This window comes from Manacus candei, unplaced genomic scaffold, assembly GCF_025592945.1.
Source record: "Manacus candei isolate 608988 ecotype Guabito, Panama unplaced genomic scaffold, ASM2559294v1 h1tg000018l, whole genome shotgun sequence".
NCBI classification, from domain to species: domain Eukaryota; kingdom Metazoa; phylum Chordata; class Aves; order Passeriformes; family Pipridae; genus Manacus; species Manacus candei.
In genome coordinates this window covers 2,571,206-2,596,230 of record NW_026138066.1, presented here as the reverse complement: position 1 = coordinate 2,596,230, position 25,025 = coordinate 2,571,206, and the positions used below count along the sequence as shown (strand labels likewise).

Here is a 25,025-nt window from a genome sequence, read left to right as displayed (position 1 = left end):
AGACATGCCGTTGCCTCAGACTGAGCTGATAAGGAAATGTAAAAAAGCTATATATGAAGTATTAATTCAGTCTTGGTGCACAGCGGGTTTCACTATGAAAATGATATTCCATCTGAGTAAGGCAATAGAAACTGGAAAGCATTACTATAAATAAAATAAGCAGTTGCCTAATCATTATAGCACAGTGTAACTATACTTTTTAGAATCAATAATTTCTTTTCCACATTCTTGATTAATTTAGAAAAATTAGGTGGCTTCCTAATAACTAGCTTTTTTATTAGAAACATCTGAAGTAGAAATGGCAAAGTGATAAGGAAAAAAAAGCGTGCCTTACTATAATGGAGCACATTGCTTCTGGAGCAATTCTAGAGCTGGCAGCCACTGGGGAATGCTGCTCTGTGGTGTTGCCTGACATGGTGCACAGACAGGTGAATACAGGGGTGTCCAGCACTGTACAGCTGCTCCCAGGCAGGGAAAGAAACGTGTACGACTGCTTTAAAACTTCTTACTGCTGACACTGTGATAGTCAAAGGCCTGTACCAACAAAGACTGGAAACAGAAGTATCAGCTCCTACTTAAGTACACTGACAAATGAAATGAAAAGGACAATTTTCAGGGTAGTTTCTTATACTGAATCATTTCCAAACTATAATCATTTGTATATCTATTTCTATCATACACAGACAGAGATAATGCCAAAGCTATGTTTACCATGTGTAAGCTATTACCTCAGCACCACAATTTTTTGAAGCTTTTAAGTTATTGTCTATATTGTCTATATTTAGCTAGGAACAATTTCATAAGAAAAAAAAACATCAGCGTAAAGAGATCAGTTGGGTTAAAAACAAAGTATTTAGAAGTTAGAAGAAGACAAAAAGCACAGAAGCACATGTGCTGTTGAAATGCTGGTAAGAGACAAATACCCACCAGAATATTTAAGTGTCCAGAATTAATGGAATCAACTTGATAAAACAGCTGTGAGATTACAGAGAACTACTATCCCCACTTCACTGGTAGGAAATTGAGAGGGAGAGTTTGCATATAGCTAAGGCACATTTAATTTTTTCATTTAGTATTGAGACATAACTAGATTATTTTGATTTAGGGACAATGGGCTCTCTCTCCAAACAGCTGACAAAAACCTTAACTAAGCCATTAGTATTTATGGTTGTTGCTGAAGGGGATGATCCTGCTCTCTATCCTGTCCCACGCACTCCTGGTGCTTTTCTTGTGTTGGATCTAGTAGTTGTGCCGCTGGATCTGCACGCTGAGCCAGCAGCTGCTGCTGTGCCATTGCAAGATGTGATCCAAGGGGAAGGAGGGGAATGCGCAGGCAGGAATAGGCAGAGCAGAGGGAGATGGACTGTTTTGTGACAACCTGCACTCATGTTAGGTATATTAGTGTGAAATCACACCCGGAAAACTTCGACTCCTATAAGCAGATCTTCTGTATTGTCACTAGTTGAACCCCTTACTGCAAGCCAGAGGTATTGCCTGGCAACAAACTGGAATGTTTAGAGCAGAGCACCTGCTTTGGCAGAGGTATAGGAATGCAAGCAGATTGCCACCACTTCTTATATCCAGCTCTCTGGATGGTGAGGCAGAGAGACAAGATACTTTGTGGGATCACAGAAATATGTAACAGATTATGCATCCCATACAAAATGCATCCATCTCACAGATTACACATAAAAGAAAAAAAAAGAAAGAAAAAAAAGGACTAACCGCATAAATGGAAATCCCATCAGCATAGCATTGTGAGGCAGTCCTCCATGTCCATTCAGATCTGGTAAAGTCTGAGTCAGCTGAAATACTGTGATCAGTTTTGAGCATTTAAAAATGCAACTTGTTTGGAAAGACTCCAGAGGGAAAGTGATACAAACAATCAGAGCCCCAGTAAACACAGTTTGTTACTCTAGGACAGCTATAGAAAGGCATAACAAATTTCAGATATGTAAGAAGTATCTATAAAAAGGAAGGGAATAACCTGTTCTCCAGCACAATGACACAAAGGCTGGATTTAAGTTACAGCAAAAGAGACATCAGGGTTAAACTACACATAGTCCCTTTGTAATAGAATAGGAAAGCACTTGAACAGATTGCTTAAGGAAGATGTAGAACTTCTGTATTTGCAAGGTTTTAAGCATATATGGAACAAATATTAGCATGTGAACTCCAAATTACTTGGCTTAAAAAAACCCACATAATTTGATGACCGCTGAGTCTGGTTTCTAGGACTTCTGTATTCTTTCTTCTACAGTTTACAATATTAATCATCAGTTCTTACAAAGTGAGAATTGTATCTGTGGCATTCTGTCTGTTCCTCAAATTTGGGCCCTTGACAAACTATTATTTCTCTTCTAATTCAATTTCATCAAGTGTCAAATTTTACAGTTTCTCCAAATCACTAAAGTACTACTTCTAGGACTCGCTACCTCATGTGTAGATCAAAGTTAAGTATTCTTTGTGCCTTTCTGCCTCTGGCACCTCAGCATGTGGAAATGTCTACTCTGAGAAAACTCTTCTGTTCTTCAGCCTAACCCTATGAGGTGCCCTGTCAGGGTTTCATTCTTCAGGGTTCTTAAGACAAGCATATGTCTGAGCTCTTGACTACATGAGACCACTCCTTGTTATGTGAATTTTTGTACTGAAAACAATGGTACCCCTGCAATTTTGCGGAGCTCTGTCCCCATTAAAATTTATACATCTGTTGTATATCTATACATGTATTTATAAATCTATACAACTTTCTGACTTTTTCCTCATCATTTCCACACAGTGGGTTGTCTTTATAAAAGTCAGTCTCTAGACAGGTTCTTGCCTTTTGTGTTTAAGTGTGGTATTAGACAGTCCTATATACACAAAGACCATAAACAAAGACATACCAATTACATTGCTACAGCAGCAATCCTATGCCATGACCCCCACTAAGCCCTCCACACCGTGCTGCCCTCTCAGCCTCAAGCGAAAAGAGTAGACTCTAGGCTGTAGGGGGAAAGAAAAGAACAAAAATGATGTTCCTCGGTTTCCCCTGCGAGGAAGGGCAGAAAAGTAAGTGACCCCGACGTGATTCGAACACGCAGCCTTCTGATCTGGAGTCAGACGCGCTACCGTTGCGCCACGAGGTCCTGCTGGGCAGGGGCCGTCCGAGAGTTAGAAGTGGCCCATTCCGGGCCGTCGGCCGAGCGACCCCCGGGGCTCGAGGAGCGGGGCGGGTGAGGCGAGTTCGGGCCGCCGCGGGGGTGCGGTTGCCGCACCTGATCGGCCAGGTCCGCTCCCGCTCCGGCCCTTCTCCTCCGCCACTACTTCGCTTCCAGCTTTCCCGAGCAAGTGCGTTACATGTCCCCACCCACATCCCCGATACCGGCCTCCAGCAGCAAAAGCCTCCCGCCCCCGCCCCCTGGTGGTGCCGAGCCCGCCTCCCGCGCCGTCGCCGCCGTACGCAGGCTCGCGGGCCCCTACTCCCGCTCCCTGGAGGTCATTCCTGTCGTTCCTCTGCCGAAAACCCTCCGTTCCTACCTCCCACCGCCGCGGAGTGTTTGTCTGGATTTGTATAAAGGCACTCCCACTGAACAAACACCCAAGGCAGTTCCTCGTTAGTATAGTGGTGAGTATCCCCGCCTGTCACGCGGGAGACCGGGGTTCGATTCCCCGACGGGGAGGCCGCAGGGTAATTTTTTCCCCTCCCGCCGCTGGGGGGCGCAGAGGCGGTGCCGGCGCGCGGAGCATTTTTCGCGCGCAGTTGAACGGCCGGCCGAGCGCGGCGCGCGGCAACAAAAAACGCCCGCGCGAGCTGGCGCGGCCCTCCCCGTCGGGGAATCGAACCCCGGTCTCCCGCGTGACAGGCGGGGATACTCACCACTATACTAACGAGGAGCCGCGGGCCGCAGCCGCCCCCGCGCCCCCGCTCCCTGCGCGGGAGGGGCCGGCCCTGCTCCGCCCGCCTCCGGGCTCGTGTTTTCCTGGATCCTGCGGGACCTGGCGTGGGTGGCGGGAGGTGTGGTGCTCCCACCGCGGCCTTTGGCTGCCCTCCCGCCCCATCGCCCGCGAACCTGCGGGCACGGAACCCTGGAAACGGCAGCGCGAGGGAGCTGCCGGACTGGAGGCGGGGCGGGGGGATCGGAGCAGCAGCAGGGGCTCGGGTGTCTTTGCGTTTCTAGTTTTGCATCTCGTTCACGCAGAGTTTCTTTTTACGGGAACCTGAGAAGCCTTGGAGTCAGCAGTCCTTGAGGTGAAAGGATCCGAGCACCTGCTTCTTACCTACCTAAAAAAGGAACGAGGGAAATGGAAACCGGCTACTTTGAGATTTGAGAGTAAAAGGCAGGACACAGACTGACCATCTGTCTTGATGCTGACCCGGTCAGCAGAAACATGGTTGTAAGTTTGTATGGCAGTGACATTAGACAGGAAACTATATTTAATTTGCTGGCTTCTTAGATGAAGAATTAACACCACATAATAAACAAGTGCTTGGAACAAATGGTGTTCTCTTTTGATGGGCTCCACTACTGCTGATATTTCTTTGGATACAAGGACCCCAGCTTAGCTTTTTCAGGTAATCATAGCTGAAGACCAAACAGCTACCGATACGTAGACTTCCAAATATAAGTGTCCTGTAAACAAAGCATTTCTGAGAATTGGCCTTCTAATTTAAATGTTTGAATATGAACATGTGTTTCTCAGTGCATGCAACAGTTTCAAATCTTGCCCTGACAAGTGAAAAATATAACAGCAGTCTCATAATAATTTCATTACTTTAGATGTAGTGTAATGAGATGTATTGGAGGGCTGTGGTCAGGTGATAGGCTTTAAACCTCCAAGAGCAGGATCAAAATCGGTGTTTCCAGGCAGATCTACGCTTACTGTGCATGCTCAAATTTTATTTAAAAGATGTGAATGGTTCACTTGAAGCTGGGAGACTTTCTGGTAGATCAAACATTTCATGTTTGAATTTTATAGGACCACTCACACTTAGTTTAGATCTTTTTGCCAGTCACTTCTCAGTTGCTTCTCTTCATTAATCCCTGTGGTTGGGGAGCTGAGCTGTGACCCCTTGTGTAAGTTGTGGCGCTTGCTGCAGCCAGACCTTCCCTTACTGCTGCTCTTTGCCTCAGGCTTCTGCACAGATGTCTTCTTGGGCTGTCCTCTCTTGGAACAGGACTTCTGCTGTCTCCATAACAACTCTTGCAAATTTTTGGCATCTGCTAAGCACTTCCATAATACCAGAGCCGGGCTTACAGCAAGGCATTTTATTGTCTTCTTAATTTTGTCTGTGAGGGCCAAAGCAGATCTGGCTGGGAGTTCTGGACCTGCTGGAGACCTGGGGAAAGCCTATGGTGTGACAGGCTCTTGAAGCACCATTTTCAATAGCTCAGTAGATTTGCCTTGAGGTTATCAGTTACTCCCTTCAATTTGATGTCATCCACCTCTGTCACCTGGTGATGCCTATTTGCCTTGACAAGTAACATATATTATTACTGACATGTTGAGGTTCAGCACAGCTGATGTCATCATGGCAATATGACCTGTGATGGAGCCTTCTGTAGCTGCAGAATTTATTCTTCTAAATCAATGTAAAAACACAAACCTTAGATGAGAAGTGAAGCCCTTCTCTAGGTGTGGTCTTTAGGATGCCCCAGTCCCAAAGAGCTGCTGCAAATTGAATATATTTGATTCTGATTAATCCTCATAGCTATTTTGTATGCTGTTATTCCTGCCCATTCACACATATCCAACGCTTCATCTACTATTTGTGTTTTCTTTTTAATTTTCCTTTATTTTCCTTTTAATTTTGGTCTGTATCTGCACCCTGTAAAGTTCACAGCACAGGATTTAATGAGCTTTTCAGTAAGAATGTATGAGTTATCAAATGACATATTAAGTTACAGGACTTCTTTCTGTGTAGTTTTTGGCCTTATACCATTTCTGTCCAGTGTAATGGATTTGTCATACAGTCTGTATGACTCAGTGATCTCTTTCTGTGGTAATGTATTTTGATCAAGCTAAAATGAAGTTTTAGGAGATATTAGAAAAATCAATTTGCATCACTTAAGGGAATGAGCGATCAGACATCCTGTGTGAATTAACAGCTGAAGAGCTGAAGAAATTTAAGGTAAAGAGGACTGTGACATTGTACGTCAGTGCCTGGTGGATTAGTGGGAGGAGGAACTTAAGGGGCTTTCCCCTATTAGCATACCTAGTATAGTTTATGCAGTATTAAATGCAGCCACAGAGCTGGGCCGTTTCCCCTCTGTCTTGAATCTTGTGGATTGTCTAATAAATGGAGCCTTTTAAAAACTTGTTGGAGGAATCTCAGGGCTCTAAAATTTATGTCTCAAGAACTGTGAAATAAAATAGACAAGAAGTGCCCATGCAGAATTGCGTTTTCTGTTTTGGGTAAAAACTACTCCAAAGGAACAGTCGAACGGTTGAATCTGGCCACTTTTATTCCTATAGCATGATTTAAATGCAATGGGTAATTCCAATAAGAATAACTTCTTCTCAGAGGCAATCTGCATTCTCATCACTTTTGCCCTCAAAAGGGATTGTCAAGGAAATGTACTGAAGAGGTATCATAAAACCGGGAAACTTCAAGCCAGGAAAGGTGGAGGTTGACTGGTTTTAATGAATAATATAAAATTTAGAATCACAAAAACTGAGAGATGCCCTGCTTAGAAATAGGATGATAGGACTTAGTAACTAAAAGAAAAAAGGTTTATCAAGTTCATGTGCAGAATACACCTCTTTTTGTGTACAAGATGTATTGTTTCAGAGTAATCCCAAAAGAGTGTTTATGCAGCAAAGCCTTTAGACACATATCAAGATACTCCAAAATCCAAATAGATTGTGTACTAATGTAAGTATTCCTGTGTAATGCAGTTCTGGATACTAGAATATGTCTACCATATGACTACAAGAATAATCATAACTTTCTGGCTGTGAGGAAAGATGCAGTGGACCCAAACAGTTTCACCATTGGTCTGACTTGGTCTGAAATAGCATTGGCATTTCTTAGAATCTCGAGATTGTCAATAATTAGCTTCAAAATAGGCCTATCATTTAGTGCCTAAGAATGAAAGTTCTAGGGTCAAATGTGAAAAAAAATCAAATATTCTGATATACAGCTACAAAATCAAATATTCTGATATACAGCTACAATATAACATTCAGGACTGACTGTCACGTCATATCAGTTCTAGGAGTAAACAAATGTTGTTCAAAAAAAAAGAATCATGAACCTAATAAAGCTAAATGGAGTGTAGAAGCAGCAAAAACATGGGATAGTATGCCCACAGAAAGTAACACAGGAAAAAACACCATTGTCTGAAGTTAGGTAACCCAAACAAAGTTGTCATGAGATAATGCATACATAAAGGAATTAATTCTACTCTAAACAGCCTGGGGAGATATTTAAAGGTATTGGTTTTACAAAACTATAAATGCAATATGCATATGCAATGAATTTAACTTAGAAAGCCAGTCATCACACTTCTGTGCATTCCAGTGCTCAGTACAGACATGGACAAGTGCAGGCCAAATAATTGCAATGGGGAAACAGAAGACCAAAATCAAAGATGAGCATTGGGAGCAGGTGCTATTGAAACTAAAACCTCTATGCTTGGCTAAGGTACAAAATCAGAAATATACAAAAGACCCTGCAGAGGACGGGGGAAAAGAAGCATGCTGCCACTTCAGAATGCAATAATGCCCCAGACCTTGAATAGTGCTTGCTGTTCTCTAAGTTGGACAGATTGCACTGCTGCAGTACTGAAAAATCAGTGGGTAAAAAAAGAGTCAGTATGCTGAGCAAAGAATGAATAGAAATCAGTTTGGGTTTTATCTAGTAGGGATACTGACCTCCCTGACAAGGGGAACTGACCTCACCTTGAAAGCACTGTCGGAATGTGTAGTAGAAGTGAAGAAGGAAATTTACATGTTTTGCTGCTTTTGTGAAGGTTTTGAGAAGTTTTAGTATGATAGAAAGATATGCATCACTGAAAAATGTATTAATGACTCAAAAAACTCAGTTTAGAAAACACTGTAGCTGAGAGACAAAGCAGCATTGTGAGCAGATACCGAAACATTCTAGTGCATCATCAAGGTACATTTTGCCTGTAAAAGCATTTAACACTAAGTAGAAAGCAAACCAAATGAATGTTTGGAATCTTTTAAATGGCGTATGAGTTAATGGAGCTTATATGAAGAATATATGTATATGTCTATTTATAAGAAAATATATATATATATATGAAGAATATATATGTCTGCTAGCAATCTTGCTTTAAGAGTTCAATTAGAGAAGACCTTCAGAGCTTGAAGAATGTTTTGAAAATAAATGAAGAGATGAATATTAAAAAACCCAGAAGTGCTAAGAATAGTCTCAGCAAAAGACAAAGTTGACAACTCATTTATTTTAACTACCAAACACTGGATCAAAGCTACCAGCACTCTATAATTTGTTGTAGTGCTGGCTTCACTGTGCATTTCTGGTCCTCCAATTGTCACCATTTGCTACTTCATTGTGTTGTGGATGTGGAACAGAAGAATAGCTCCCTTTCTAGGCAAAACTATGGCTTCGTGGGGAAATAGTTTCCTCCCTTCTCCTTTTCTTATGATACAAGGACCATATGGCATGGAAACCACATTATTTTCCTTACTTAGGGGTATATTCCAATGATTGCAGTAATCCATGTGCATAGGGAAACCTGGAGAAACCTGAAGTGGTCCTCATAACTAGCAAAAACCCATAAGGCTTAAATCTCATTTCAGTAGTTGATTTTTATCCTTGCCATGTGTTGTACTATTACTTCTGTTTCTAGCTTCTCCACTTGGCAGGTTTTTTGTCTTCCTTTTCACTATTCTTCCTCCCCTCACCCCACTTTTTTTTTTTTTTTTGTTTCACTATTTCCTTTAGAAAAAATAGGATGCCCCATGACTTGGAAGTCATGGGAGTGCAAAAGAGTGATCTGAAGGCTGGAAGAAACTGCTAGTCCTGTTAAGTCATGCCAGTCCTGGGACTGGCTTCTTTGGCTATTGACGCAATTTTAGATGGGTGAACAAGTAGTAGAAGGGAAGTGGATAGATTTTTCAATAAAAATAAAATAAAACATTAAAAAGCCCTTACAGAAATTAATTGCTATTTCCAATGTTATTCATGATAGAGAAAAGCAAATGTGCACATTCACCAGAGATTGCTCAGGATGTGATGGATGGTTAACCATCTTGCTCAGCTGTGAAACTCTGACACTTAAAGATGCAGAAATTAATCAAATTGCACTTTAAATCTGAAACAAGAGATGAATATTTAAAGTCAGTTGAATAGCCAAAACAACAAATGAGGAACTGTTGGGAATTATGTGCTTAGAGCACAGCTAATTGAAGTAAGACCTTAACACTACTATGTATCTGGAATATGTTGCTCAACAATCACCAAATACTCATAGTTCTAGCAAAATCAAAGAAATAGCATTAAGAGGAAAGGTATCAGATGCATTGCTAGGTGGAGTCACAAGATATTTTACAGCTTTCTCACAGCTAATAGGCATGGGAGATGGTGATCTACAACCAGCTCCCCTGCTTTGGAGATGTCAGTTTTAAGAGATGAGAAAAAGGCTGAGGAATTCTTGTGGGGCAAAATATGAAGGAAGACATTGTCAGGGTGACAATAAAAGTAATAATAATACAATAATTAATTTAATGCAATGCCATACAGAATAATGCATCTATTCCTAGGGAAAAAATATAAGCAAGGTTGTTTTTCATTTACATTATTGTTCCTGAATATGAGTGATTTTGAATGTGAGGATTTTTGCCTCAGGAGGCACAAATGCCATGCTTCGGAACAACAGTCTTTATTTCTTTGCTATTTGCCATTTTGCAGGATAATGATCTTTCCCTACGTGTTTGTTTTTGTTGTTTTTTTTTAAACTTAGAATTTCAAGTTTGCAATTGCACTGGCACCCTCTGGTGGCATTCTGAAGTGCTCTACTTTACAGTTCGGTAAAATTAGATTTGCATTTGCTTTGGTAGAGGAAACGTGAAGTTACTATTTAATAGAATTGTTATATTAAAATAGGAGAAACAAAGAAACAAAGAATAATATATCATAACTCCAATTCAGCTTACACAAAATGAGCTCATAAAATGAAATTCTAGCAATCTGGGTCAAAATGTCTGGAGAAAACATCTTTAATTTCCCCTCCCTCACAGTCTCTTAACTGAATTCGTGGACAGCATTTTGCTAGTATGGGTTTGGAAAGGAAAGGAGTTACAAAAATGTCCTAACTATGGGACTGGCCTGTTTCACTTGGCAGCAAATATCAATCAGTCTCTTACAGAAAGTGTTCCTAGGAGTATTTCCGTTTTGAAATTAAGACACTTGGCAGCTGTTGCTACTTGCATCCTGAGAGTTCTTGCCAGAGCTGAGCCAGATGTGCAGTCTATTTGTCCATTTGTTAATAATGAATATAGAAAAGAGTAAAGAAAAGATAAAGAGGAGCAGGAAATGCAGAAATAGTTACACTATTTCCCCCGTTTATGCATGTGGGAAGGACTCACATTTTTGGGGATTTTGCAAAAAATGAAACTAAGCCTTTCACCTAGAGTTGGGTAACTGTGCAGCTGCCCTTCCTCAGTGTAGCAAGGCTGACTGAGAGGAAAAAAATTATTAAGATTGCATTATCACTCTGTCCCAGTCCCCTGTCTCTGCAGTGTAAGTCCTTATTACTGAACATGCTAAGTTTCCCAAATGAATGTATGTTCCTGCCCCTTCTTTTCCTTAAGAGCAACTGAGAGTTCAAGAAATATTGCCTGGAGCACAAGAAGGGGAGTACTTTTTTGTCAGTTTGACTCTGCTGTATAAACATTCTTAGGTTGCACATTGACATACTTTTAATTATAACTCTTTAGAAGCTTTGAAAAAAAGAAGACAGGGAAGTCAAGTTTTTCTGTAGATTAACCTGCTCATATTGGAAGAAATTGTGTAGGCTCTTCATTTACATGAATGACGAGGCCACAGTCTTTTTTGACATAGTTTAAGTAAATTAAAAAGGGAAATACTGAAGATATTTTTAGAACCATTGTTCTCTAAGGGACATGAAGACTAAGCTATTTGAAAGGACTTCAGTGCTATATACCAATAATATTTTGCTCTTTTGACAAAATTCATCTGAAGATATCAAATTTTTTGCTCAGTCCGACATTGGCAAAATCCGCATCCTACCTACTCTTCTGTTTAAAGAAAAGAATTTAAACAAACTCATTAGATAACATTTTTTCATGAACTTATTGGTCTAATGACTCTGAAATTTCAGCTTTTCAGAATTATTTCAGATGGTTATTTCAGGGTTTCACAAAAACTTCACAACCAACAGTACTACGAATAAGAGCTGTACATCTGACTAGTGTTTTTATATATATATATACACACACATATATATATATATATACTCATAATTTGTCTACCACAGAATGATTCTATGATTCATTTATGGTTATATTTAAACATAATAGCTTGGCATTCGTCAGGCCTATTTGCCCAACTCTGCACATCTGAAAGTTCTTGGAACATCTCTTTAACCTGTAAGACACACAGCACCAGATGAGCAATATATTGTATGTGCCAGCATGTTACTCTAAAATATTTAATTTGAACTTTGGTATTGTTAAATCTGGTTTCTTCATATGTGGAAGTCCTGTATTATTCAGCAAGTTCTTTACCTGAAATTTCCACAATGTGTGTTTGCTTTACATCTACAAACCCCACTAGTTTTGGATAATGCCTTTTCACTTTTAAAATCAATCGAACAAGTAACAAGTTACCAATCTTTAAATAAAGCTAGCTTCTGAACCAAGAAAGTATATTAGAAATTTCAGCCATGTTTAAAGGGCAAAAATGATTGCAACTGTGCATTAAGAATGGGAAGTCATTTATAACATATGATTAAAAGCTAACTTGATTTTTTACAGCTAAGCACTGTCAAGAGCAATATGTGCTGATGAGAGAACCTGACTGTTACTACATTCCTAGGTTAGGTGCATGTTAAGGAGACCTGTACAGTGCAAGAAAAGGGATAAAGAATGAAGATAATATTTAGAAGCCAGAAAGCGTGTTTAAATTGCTTAGATATACAAAATTATGAAATTGGAGGCAAAAAGAGCTAAAATAGGTCAAATTTTCAGCCACTGTTTGTAAAGTAACTCTGCTTCCTATAAAGACTTAAAATGTAAACTCCTAATGATTTAAAATCTACTTCTAACAAATAATTACATTAGTATTTTTCATAGTAGTTAATTACTACTAATAAATACACCCCCTCCCCATTAAATAAATAGGGATTAATTCATTTAGAATTTATGTTTTCCTGAAGGCATTTTTTTAAAATAAAGGAGAGAAAGCAAACACTTCGTATAGGGGCTCAATTCCAATACCATGCTGAATCCAAGCTTTTTAATTTTTGTTCTGTATTAGTCTGGGTTATATTAAGGATAATTTTAGGATAATTGGCAAGCATGAAGGCAAGCACAAAGGTATTTAACTCTTAGGGGTGTGTCAATCCTTAAACCCAGCATCACTTTTAGTGTCCATCATCTGGTACAACTCCCTAGAACATTTCAAAATTTAAGGGATGCAACTTTGTGAGACTATTTAGATCAGTCTAGGAATCTGACCAGAAGATGTATATTTGTAGCAGAAGTTGTATCAGAAGATAGATCAATGGATTAATCAATCAATCTTCTGGTCATCACTCTTACTCAGAAAAAAGTCCTTCTTATGCATAGGAGAGAGTTCCTAAAGTTTGACTTTCTTATTGAGTAGCATTATGTTTGCATTTGATGAAAGGTTAAAATAAAGAATGCTGCAGGGGTTTTTTGTGTTTCTTTTAGGTAAATGAATTGTGGACACTCTATTACAACATTCATTCTTATCATATATCACCTTCTGTAACTGCAGTGTAGCAATCTGTTTTCCCTGTATTTGGAAGTGAAAGAACAACTGTACTTTCAAAAATGGGCACTACAGGGCCCACAGTATTCCTGTTTCCTTAACAAGAGACATGCTTGTGTGTAAAGTTTAGACCTAGATCTGAGTTTGCCACAATTTAGGGAGGAACAGAAGAGCACTGCAGTTCTGCAAACCGGATGCAGAACTTCAGCTGAGATATTTGGGAGAAGGATGTTGTGGATAGATACGTATCTCAGATTCTAATACCTTTGTGTTTCAGGATGCATTCAGAATTTGGGTGTTGCCTTGTGCTAGTTCCATATTTAAACTTCCTCTGTGGTAAAACAATTATTTCATTTGAGATTTTGTTGAGTGAAATAAAAAGAATTCATGGCTGTTGAAAAGACAAAGTAATGAAAGTTGTAGAGAGGAAAATATGCACAGAACTCATGGAAAGAGGATATGAAATTTGGAAGGCTGCAACTACAGTTTCTGCAGCCCATAAACCATATTTCCTTCTTGTGTTCAAATGATACAACCAAGAAACAGTTGTTGTGCAGTGTGCTCTCTCCCTTTGCCAGGTCGCTTTCTGAAAGGGAAGACAGCATGAAGTTATGAATGAAGAATGACAGTTTCATGGCTAGTCCTGAGTGGCTGGATACAGTACAAAGAAAGGATGAAGGTGTGTGATGGTATCAGGGCAGTCCAACAACAGGAGGTGTAACATGCACACTGTCGAAAGGTCAGAGATCTCAGCAGGTGCTTGTGCCTACATTCATCTTCTCTGTGCATACACGTAATGTTGGTGCCAAAATTGTGATCGTTTATCTCCTAGCTCACAGCTGCAATACTTGATGAGAACGCTGTGAACACTTCCACCTTATATAGTAAGTTGTACTGGTTTTGCATGGGGTAGAGTTAATATTCTTCATAGTAGCTGGTATGGGTCAGTGTTTTGGATTTGTGCTAAAAACAGTGTTGAACATGTGGGGATGTTTTTGTTACTGCTGAGCAGTGCTTGTGCAGCATCAAAGCCTTTTCTGCTTCTTACGCTGCCCCACCAGCAAGGAGGCTGGGGATGCACAGGGAGCTGGGAGGGGACAGCTGGTACAGCTGACCCCCCTGACCGAAGGGATATTCCATACCATATGCTGCCATGCTTACATATAAAGCTGGGTAAAGAATAAGGAAGTGGGGGATGTTTGAAGTAATGGTGTTTGTCTTCCTAAGTAATCCTTGTGCGTACTGAAGCCCTGCTCTCCTGGAGAGGGCTGAATATCTGCCTGCCCATGGAAAGCAGTGAATGAATTCCTTGTTTTGCTTTGCTTTTGTGTGTGGCTTTTGCTCTACCTATTAAATTGTTTTTATCTCAACCCATGAGTTTTCTCACTTTTACTCTTCCAATTCTGTCCCCCATCCCACTGTGAGGGATTGAGTGAACAGCTGCATGGTGCTTAGTTGCTGGCTGTGGTTAAACCACAACACAGTAGAGAGATAGAGGCAACATTTCAGTGTGAGGCTAGCAGGGTGTTATTTTGGGCTGCCTGCAGTGTCTGAAGTCAGAAGGGATAAAGACAAGCTTGTTTGACAAGGAAACTGTTATTGCTGCTTGTTTCATATCTCCCTCCTTGTCCCAAGAATTTAGTTTCTAAAGTTTTTCGTTATTTCACAACACAAAAATATTATCTACCCTGACCCTTTTTTTTCCATTGAGTTGTCTACAGAAAGATTGTCATACACAAAAGCCATAATTTATATTCTTGTTATATTATTACAAAAGAGATGGTTACACTGGGAATGAAGATTGTTTTATATTGAAATACCTTTCATTAGGTAATTTAATTGATGTATTTTGTGTTACCACAAGGCAACTTCCAAGAAAAGGGAAGCTTAATATACTATGTATAAACACCTTCCAAGCCTGTATGGTAATTGCTCATCATTATGTCTGAAGCAGTGGTCTTTTGGCAGAAACTTAATGACTGTTATTCCACTGGGCAAGCTAAAGCTCTGTTATTCACTTAGAAAGTTATTGTCTTAATTCTTTGTGCCTGGATGATCACAGAGAATGTTATTAATAATAGATTGGAAATGAAAGAGAAGAGGGTCTATTCATCAGAGACTTTATCCGAAGGACATACGAACTCTAGCTGACTGGACTGATTGTTTTTATGCAAGTGATTGTGGCATTTGTACAGCAGATGCCTAATAGCAGCCACTGAAGAGCCACTGAACTGCATTGTTCTCAGAAAGATGGTAAGCATCTTACCATCTTTGCAAATTACAAAAATACATTTTCATAGATGAGATGCTTTTCATAGATGAGACTGCTTTCAAGGGACTAAAGATGTCATATGACTTAATTTCCTTACATGACTAATGCAAATGCAGATAAATGGCAAGAAAAAGTTTGTAGCAGAAGATAGCATGAGAAGAAAGACACTAAAGGGTCTTGGAAGTATTTGTGTTATGAAGAGTTCTTCTATCATGCATCTGGCTATGGTTCCTAGATTCATCTGAAGGGGAGACATTTTCTGTCATATTTTGAAGTGCTTTAAAAGTTAACCTTTTATATACCCACTGTTTGCTTTTCTACAACTTGTTGTGGGAAAGGATGTTTTTGTTGTTTTGCAAACAGCATAATTTTCTCCTATACACAGCCATTTATGATAAACTCAGAGGAGGAGTACCTCCTAGAGGAGGAGGGGTTTGGGGAAGGCATGAGTCACACAGCTGATGTGCTGCAAGAAAAGCCCATTTATAACATTTCTTTAAGCAGTCCCATAAACCAGTTCTTATTTTCCTGGAGGCCCAATGTGTTAAATTATGTTAGTGTGGCTCAGGATACGGAAGGTGATACGTAACGGAGAGCTCAGGGATGCAAACATGTGATGGGGCATATGTCGGCTGTATTGGTCATTTTACAGGGGAAGAGCTGAGATGCTGCATTTACATGTCAGGGCCTAATTTCAATGCAGGGACAAGAGCTGCAGTGCAATACTGTTGCATCTTTTTCTTTCCAAGACCCCAGCTGGAAAGAGCTCACCAAGGAACTGCATTTACTTACATGAGGGGCAAACATGAGAGAGGTTGTAGCACTGTATTGACAGTGAAATTCAGGCACTAAGGTAAGATCTACCAAATAAGCAAACCTCACAGTAATATTTAACAGTTCCATAGTTCAATTTTTAGAGTCTTTATTTTTAAGGGCTCTTCATGTTACTAACTTGCACAGAGTGCATCCACCCCTGGGATTGAACTTAGTTTTGTGAAAGCAGCAGCTAGAAAGAGAACTGTAAAGCAGTATTTGCTAACACCAAAGCAGAGCAGTGTGGTGGGACTGAGATCACCAGCAGTCTTGGATTTATAGCAGCATATGGCATGAGCAGCAGTTGACTTTGCACTTGGATGTGGTCATGGAGAATTAAGATGAAGAGATGGCAGTAAATACATTTTACTGCCATTCATGGTATCTGCACTGGCTGAGTGTACATATGCTTGCATTCAATCTGAAACTTCCATTAAATGTGAAATTTGTATCCAAAGACTTGATTGCAGAAGAACAGGACTCGGTCATTCAATCAGATGGATTGTGGATTCCAAGTAAAACCATACCTGCAGTATAGATCACCAGCTCTATTTGACTGAATATAAATATATAGATAATACAGATAAGCTGTATTTGAGTGGGTATTGTCCCTGCTCCACAAGGACAGGTGACTTCCTGGGGCTGGGGTGCTGGGGTCTCTCCATAGGGGTTGAGGATGTGGCAGGACAGGGAGCAGGGCAGCTGATGGGCACCGAGGCAGCCTTAGCCACATGCACTGGGCACTGGCTGTGTGGATGGGCCAAGGCTGTGCTGGTCTGTCAGCCACTGGATGTGGGATCAGTCCTGGTGAGGAGCTCTGGGTCAGACACAGCCCTGGGATGGCTTGTCAGGTCCTCTCTGTGGCACTGTCTTTCAGAAAATGCCTGCACTGACTACCTTGACCCTGAGCCCCATTGCCAGATCCCTGGTTGGGAGGGAGGGTGCACTCAGGATCCTTAGAAATATATTCAGTAAAGGCACTACAAAATAAGCGGGGAAATAGAGAGCTGGTGGGAAACACAGAGTTTATCACAGGATTTATAATAATTGTCATTTAGGGGCCATACCCTACATTAGGGTCATGAAGATTGTTGTGTGAGAGCTGCAGAGCAGTGAAGAAAGATTTTCTGCAGGGCCATTGTCTAACACAAGGTAAAGACATGTTTCCAGGTCATGAACTTGTATCTCTAACTTGTCCCTCCCTCTCTGCAGCTCAGACATCTGAAATGGAGAGTGTTAGCCCTGTTTAACCCACGGAAGGAGGAAACACCAACACTGAAAATAAACAGCATCATTATGTCTGCTGAAACTAGCACAGGGTTAGTCAACAGCTAATAGTGGGCAAAAAGTTCAGAGAAACCAAGGATGTCAGGAGAAGGCTCTGGCAGACACAGCTAGTCAAACTATCCAGCCATTCTGCTTGGGTGAATAGTGCTGGATCTGAATGATAATGTGGTTTTCTGATGTAGATTCCTGGTCTTCAAATATAAGTGATGATTTTGTCTTTATAGGAGAGAGAAAGATTAAGAGAGGAGTGATTTAAGAACATCATGGTAAGCTTCAATTATTTCTAAGCAGCAATATTGCAGAATATTAACTTGATACAGAGGCTGAGAAGACCTGAGGTCTGAGTGTCAGCAGTCAAAGATGTGAATGAAATGCACTCACCTTGTCATTAAATACGAATTTCTCCATCAGGTGATAACAGAGGTTTTCTGCCAACTTGATTTCAGACCAAGAGAAAGGCTTATATTGTCTGAAAATGTCTCATTTTTTTCCAGCTATATGGATTGCAAAAATAAAAGATGTTTCCTCTCATTACAAACCACGATGACTCGAGGCTTCATAAGAAATATTTCATGACTGAAATATTGGCTATGTACATTTTGTGAAACTTATTCTGTTGCCAGCCATTGATTTTTAATTATATTGCTACAGTAGTTCTGAAATTAAAGCATTAGGGAGACAGTTCTCTGCAAATATGAATTTCAGCTACCCAAATCTTCTGTATCATCTTCCTGACATACTTAGTAAATGGTAAAGCTGATGATTAATGAGAAGAAAATGGTACATAGACCAGAGTATTGACAAAAATCATTGACAAATGGCCTCTAGTCAGAGCTTCTGAGGGTACATGACAAAGCTGAAGTGTATACAATATTGAAAGTGTTTACTATATTGAAATAACTGAAGTGATCAGAAAATGCCGAGTCTTGCTTTTTTCCACAAGAACAATGAGCTCATTTTTTTCTCAAGAGATTTTACTGATTTCTTGAGACAAAGCAGTTCTTGGTGCAGAACTCTTCCTACTTACAATGCTATAAATCTGCAGAAAAACATAGAAAAAGATATCAATCCCCAGAAAAAACAGCTGCATCATCCTACTGTCCCCTTGTGCATTTAGCCCTTAGTAATCACAAACTTGATAATTAGGTATTAGCCAAGTCTAAAATCTTCTTTCAGTCCCATGGCTTTTCTTCTCACCTTTTCCCAGCAGTATCTTTCCCTACTCATTTCCTGCCACGTCCTCAGATTACATTTCTAGAGTTGTAGAGGGGACAGACTACATCTCTTATCAAGTTTGCAGATCATATCAGATCGAGGGGGCTGTTCAATTCTCTTGATTGCTGGGCTGCTGCTGACAGGTGGGAGGGATGAACCAACAGGAACTTTATGAAACTCAACAAGGACAAGAGCAAAGTCCTACACTTAGGAAGTGTATTGCCAGTACTACTGGCAATGATACAAGCTGGGGACTGACAGGCTGTAAAGAACTCTGTGCAGAAGGACCTGAATCTACTGGCAGTCAGAAATCTGAACATGAGCCAGTGGTATGCCCTAGCACAGCAGAGAAAGCATTCTGAGCTGTATTAACAGCAGCACAGCTTGTAGACTGAAGAAAGCATTTATCTTCTTCTACCAGCATTTGTTAGAAAACAAAAGACAGTGATAAAATCAAGCAAGTGCAGCAAAATGTCAGCATAGCAGTCAGGCTGGAGGACCTACCCTGTGAGTGGAACCTGAAGTAAAGGGCCTTGTTCAGCCTGGAGAAGAGATGGCTTCAGGGAACTTAAGTGCAGTCTTCCATATCTACAAGGAAGTGATTGAGGAGGTGGAACCAGGATCTTCATGGCAGTGGGTGGTGGGAAGCCAGGAGACAATGGATATCAATTGAAACAAGAGAAGTTCAGACTGGATGTAAGAAAAGTAATTTTCCCCATGAAGACAGCCAAAAGGTGGGATAGGAGCCCAGAGGGTCTGTGCAATCTTCCTTCAAGGTTTACAACATCTGCCTGAATAAACCCTTGAGCAACATGGTCTGATCTCATAGCTGACCCTTATTTGGTCACAATGTTTGACTAGAGAACTTCTGTAGATCCCTTCCAACCTGCATTATCCTCTGACCCTATGAAATTATTTCTGAAAACTTTCTTCTCCCCTCCTTTGGTGACTTGAAGAGGATTTAAGGAGGCAGAGAAGAAAGGTATGACATAGGAAGAAACTAATTCTTTATTTCAGTTAATTACATTAAAATCTTATATTTAGGAAAAGGGAGGTGAAAGTGGCAGAAACCTTAGGAAAAGAGAGCGTGGGGCAAAGTGTTTTGGAACAGAGTCTGTAAACAGTTACTCATGTGAGCAAGGACTGATAGCCAGCCCTGATTAGTGTACAAATGTAATGGGATTTCATGCTCTACGAGATCAAAATAGCAAAGTGTCCCGTTATGGCAATTATCTATCAACTGGTGAAAGCACAATAGATGAAGCTGCTAAAATACTTCTGTGTTCATTAGCCTCATTATGTGGCAAATGTGTTATAAGGCACTACATGCTGATGCTTTACCTGACAAACTGAAAATGTTAATAGAAATGATAAAAAGACAAATTATATGGAAGCCAATCCATGTCCAACCATCACAAATCCAGCTACACGTTCAACCTACAAATATTGGTGAGTCTGTGGTCATCATCAAAAATCCTTTCATCTGATCCAAGCTATGAGGGGTTTGAGGTGAGGCAACATCTTGCTTGAAACGTGATGAATCAATAATATTCTACTCAGAGCCAAGACTGAACCATTTTGTATTTTAACTTAGGGAAACAGATAGCTCTTCATTTGGCCTTGAGGAATATAGGAAGGCAAATAAATGATCAAGTATTATCCAGTATTCTTCGGGGTAAAACTGCTTGTAATCAAGATCTGCAAAATGAGAGACCCAAGTTCAACTTGGATTGAACTAAACTGTAGCTTTTTAACATGAAAACATAATAATTTCACCTATATACATGTGGGTTCCTGCCTTCTATCATAAATATGTCTTAAGGTTTTTCATTTAACTATTTTACATATATTATCTTTTTCATATAACATTTTATTAAAGTAATTACTTTTTGTTCTGCTCAGAAAAAATCCTTTAGCTCATCAGGTACCAGGAGATTCAGACATGTTTTAAGAATTTCACCATTCCTCTGTGTGGCTGAGTCAGGAGTTTAATATTCACTCAAGTGTCCAGGGAAAACAGAAGGTGTGTATAGATCTTTACCAATACAAAATACATTCCCTCCATCATGGTACTAGTTAACAAGCTATAGGGAGGAAGGACTGTTCTCCAGATCTTTTTCAAATCCTTCCAAGCAACTCCTTCCAAAGCTCTAAAGAGTCCTTCAGCACTTACATTCATAAGATTTAAGAGTTCTAATTATAACCAGTTCTTCAACACCGACATAGATGATGAGGAGGAGAAAATGAGATCTTAGTGTGTTCCTTCTGTTTTTTATTAACCTTTTTTTATTAACCTACAGTGAATGTCAGAGAGACAACTGGCTTCTATTGATTGCATATGCCACCACAGGATACTATCATATTCAGGATACAAGAAAAAAATTATATAAACAGCTGATTTGTATAACTGATTTGATCTAAATTTGGTACTCATTTCTAGTTTAAGGCCTTAGAACACAGATATACCTGCCCAAACTCTTTGGAGTTATTACATTTATCTCAAGATTCAAGCTGTATGTAATGCTGGTGCTCAGGAAAGTAGCTCCTCAGTAGCTGGAGAGGAATAAAAATACAACAGGATAAAAGAGCATAATAACAGGAAAAAAATGAAGATATAAAAAGGAATGGGTTGTTTTCGAGGTTAGTGGAATGGGGCTCTGTGCCTAAACCCGGGTTTCCTGAAGGAAGAGAAAAATAAGGTTAACAAAATATCTAAGTAAGAAGCATGCCAATTAAATTTTAATATGATTTGGGCAAGAAACTAGCAATGATTAATAACAATCTAATTAAACTTGAGTGTATTAACTGTCAGGAACAAAGATATGTAAGCGGGGAGTTCTTAAATAACCAGCATGTATATTTGCTGTTAACCATATATTTCCTCCAAGGAGAATTTCAAAATATGACACCATAATTTCAACAGTCTTCCCACTTTCTGGACCAGATTTTCTTCCCTTTTTTTTTGCATCTCTGCATGCTTTAATAGCTTCAAAAATGTTGCAGAGGGATAGTAAACTTGTTTGGTAGTTAACACTTGCAGATAGTAGTTAGGAGAGATTTGCAATCCGGGAGAAAAAAAAACAAATTTCTGAATAGAACAGTAACAGAGATCAAAGTATGCTTTGGGGCAAGCTGTACTTTATGATTGCAGCAAGTACAGCAAGTGATGTAGCTTTGCTGTGCAATGAGGATAAGGTAGGCTACTGTGCAGAGTCTTAAAGGGCCTTGGCATACGAGTGTCACCTAAGCAGCACATACTGCTTTGCTGTAGCTCACAGTAATTAGAAGAAGATAGTCTTCTGACAGCCTTGAGGATGATGGGGACCAGAGAGGCTTATCAAATTTCTTGTAGTTTTGTTTGGTGTTTTTTTTTAATAAACGATGCCACCAAAATGACTACTGCAGCCTTTAGACCAGCACAGCTCCTCCGAGTAGGCTGAACTACAGGATGGAACTGAGAATTTCTCCTTCTGTCCTTTACCTAGTGCTCAGCTGAGAAGTTGTTCATTTGTGAGTACTAACACTGGCTTAAGCTCCCAGACTTCTCATGATTCATATCCTCTGCCCAGAATGTCCAAATGTGACTTTAGAGCCTTGAGCAACTCATGAGCTATTGAAGTTGCTCTGCTGTTTCTGTGTCACGTGATGAGTTATGGAGTAGCAGAGGCACTGAGTCTGGGCAGTGATCTGAACCCTCAGCCACTGGAGCAATGTAGTGGAACAGACAGTTCTGTGCCACAGAAGGATTCAGCTGTCCTTTAAACCCAGCCTCAACTGGGAGAAGGAGGTGGTGGGACCTTGTGGATCTAGTGTAACCACCTGTGGACCAGTGCTGATGTCCCCTCTCTTCAGATGTGATGTTGCTCTTTGCAACATGGAGGTTTTGATATACTGCTTGTAGGCTCTGAAAGATTATGTACATTGGATAATGTATGTAATAGATGTTGCATATGATTAAGGAAACCTCATACAATATTGCCAAATGAAATTTTAATTGCATTTATTAAGAAATTAAAACCATTTTAAAATTTTGAATTATTAGGATACGCTTTGTCGAGTAGACTTTTTCATGTTATCCAAAGAGAAAATGCCAGTAATTAGACATGTAGCCAATGAGTTGCGCAACTGCAGTTATGGGATCAGAGCAGTTGACAGAAATATTTCATGGTTTTTAAATCTATGTTCAAACCACTGCCCTAGCAGCACTCCCTCTATGTTCACGGTCACAGGACCATATATGCCTAATCTACACTTTTGAGTCATTATGAAGCCAGTGCATTTTCACATACTTTCAGCATTGCTGTATGTTAGAGCCAAGGGCTGGAGTGCCTTTGACTGTGCTCCCTCTTCTGTGCAGGGCTGCATAAAACCAAGGGGAACCAGGGTCAGATATTCAGCTGCTTTTGATACATTTTCCCTACCCTAAATTCTTGATGTTAAGAATATAATCCACATGGTGGCTGCGTGGCATGAACTTTAAATCTTCCAGGTGCTGCCTTTAACTTTTTTTAAGACAAATAGCTTGTCACTGTTTGCCATAGAAAGGTATAAAAAGAAACCATTTTAGTTGAAATAGGAGAGGAAGATAGCTTTGAATTTTAGAGTTCACTTTTAGGCATCAATATAGTGTGATAAAAACATCTAGAATGTAATTTGTGAAGTGAACCCAAGTGGAAGCACATTCTTTGTAAAAAGACATAACATTACTCTAGCTTTTTACTCAGGACAGATTGCAAAATGTTTTTAATGTGACTGTAACAGGTTCTTTGCCATTAGCAGACACGTGCAGAGTACAAATACCTCAGTCTAGGACATAATTAACAGGAACAGAAAACAACATGACCAAAAGCTGGTCCCTCTCCGCTGTATTGTGTCATCCCTTCTGGGAGTCATAGGATGTACTATCAACCAGTATTAAGCTAGGGTTTAATCTCAAGCCTCAGGCTCTTCCAGCTTCTGCATTGCCCTCTAAGTCATCCTTTCTTCTTAGCAGAGCTTGGTTGGGTATTAAGGAGATGTTTATATCTAAGCTTCAAAGTCAGTACTTGCAGATACAATTATCTAATCTACAGCTCTCAAAGCTAAAGTTAGATGTTTATTTTTAGGTATAACTATTTTTCATCTGAAACTGCTGATCTATCAAAGTTGAAGTGTTTTGTGGGAAGATGTTTTAGCAAAAATTGAATAGAACAACTGCCTGCTGAGAGGGCATGAAGAGAATCTGCCAGTTTGACTGAGCAAGGGGCAACGGCAAGTTGAGAGCACACAACTATGGAACCAGGCATGTGGCTCCTTGCAAACTTGTCTTCTGTTCTCAGTTTTTACAAATGCCAGGAGCCAGCAATGGGGAAATCCTCAGTGTTCAGTCCTGAGGTGCCCAGCCACCCCAAACATTAGTCTAGCAAGACTTGGGGAACATGAAGGAAATTTTTGGAAAGGTAAAAAACCAAACAGATCTGGACTTTTGAAAATTGATTTTGAATTTTTTTGCTGTGACAATTTGAGTTTTTAGTCTGAAAGAGAAGAGGCTTTTTTTATATTCTCTCAGCAGAAGAATTCCTGTCTCTAGACAATAATATCCGCAAATGTATGTATAGAGCATTATCTTCCCATTTCCTAAGCTGTCTCCACAGGGCTTGTTAAACCCTACCTGTTTCCAACATGAGAATAGATGTTATGAGAAACACAGCAGCAGTCACCAAGGGAAAATGCTGACAGCAGCATGGTATGAACTAATCAAATAAATCCCACATTGCAGTTGCACAACTTTATGAAAGGAGTCTAAGAAAGCATGCATTAGTAAATGCAAGGAACTTTGGGGTACACACTTGCTTTCTCCATCTCTGGGTTGCTGCCTTTAAGACTTGTAGTTTCACCTTGTTGTATTATTTTTGGAAGAAGCACAGAGCACCTGGTTTGTTCCTCTGAACAGTGACTCTAAAGATCTAGGGTCAGAAGCTGTGAAATAACTACTCTCAAGTCCCTGAACGAACTTGCTATTGAACTGTCTCCTTTGTTCATACCCAGGGAGAGTGTGCATCTCTCTGATTTGCTTGGCAGCTGAACCACAACCTCCTACTATTCAACATATTCTGAAACTAAAAGCATTGGTTTGAATACTGTTTTATAGTGAGTAGTTATATAAAAGAGTCACTCACAAACGCAACCTAAATAGTTGTCTACACAATTGGACTAGTATAATTACACTGCTAAGATAATAGTTATATAACTTACCCAGGATGAGTGTCTTCTTTTTTTTCCTCTGAAGCTCTATATCTCTTTAAAAGGGACATTATGATGTAAGTCTTGGCTAGTCTCCAGCAGTGTGTTTACTAGGACTTGAAACTTTCAGTATTTAGGTACTCTGAGCAGTAAAGAATGAAAATTTGATTGATACAGGATGCATCTTTTCAGACTTGGCCTTTTGTCTCTACAAGCACTTTCTATAGTGTTCAGAGCAGTCTACTGTTTTGGTGTCTGTATTCAAGATAC

General features: G+C 40.0%; 1 protein-coding gene and 3 non-coding genes across 4 annotated transcripts in view; 1 reads left to right on the top strand and 3 right to left on the bottom strand.

The window, feature by feature from the left end:
- The window catches only part of TMPO (thymopoietin), a 28,461-nt gene extending 26,613 nt beyond the window's left edge, over positions 1–1,848 (bottom strand). Inside the window, exon 1 of the mRNA XM_051784813.1 lies at positions 1,726–1,848. Within this exon, the coding sequence (XP_051640773.1) occupies positions 1,726–1,833 (108 nt within the window). The 5' untranslated portion in view covers positions 1,834–1,848. The remainder of the gene's footprint in view (positions 1–1,725) is intronic.
- Positions 1,849–3,056: 1,208 nt separating this feature from the next.
- On the bottom strand, positions 3,057–3,128 carry TRNAW-CCA (transfer RNA tryptophan (anticodon CCA)). Its single transcript has one exon. It is a non-coding gene; the product is annotated as a tRNA-Trp (tRNA).
- Positions 3,129–3,590: 462 nt separating this feature from the next.
- On the top strand, positions 3,591–3,662 carry TRNAD-GUC (transfer RNA aspartic acid (anticodon GUC)). The gene has a single exon. It is a non-coding gene; the product is annotated as a tRNA-Asp (tRNA).
- A 142-nt stretch (positions 3,663–3,804) lies between these two features.
- Positions 3,805–3,876, bottom strand: TRNAD-GUC (transfer RNA aspartic acid (anticodon GUC)). Its single transcript has one exon. It is a non-coding gene; the product is annotated as a tRNA-Asp (tRNA).
- Between the last annotated feature and the right edge of the window lie 21,149 nt (positions 3,877–25,025).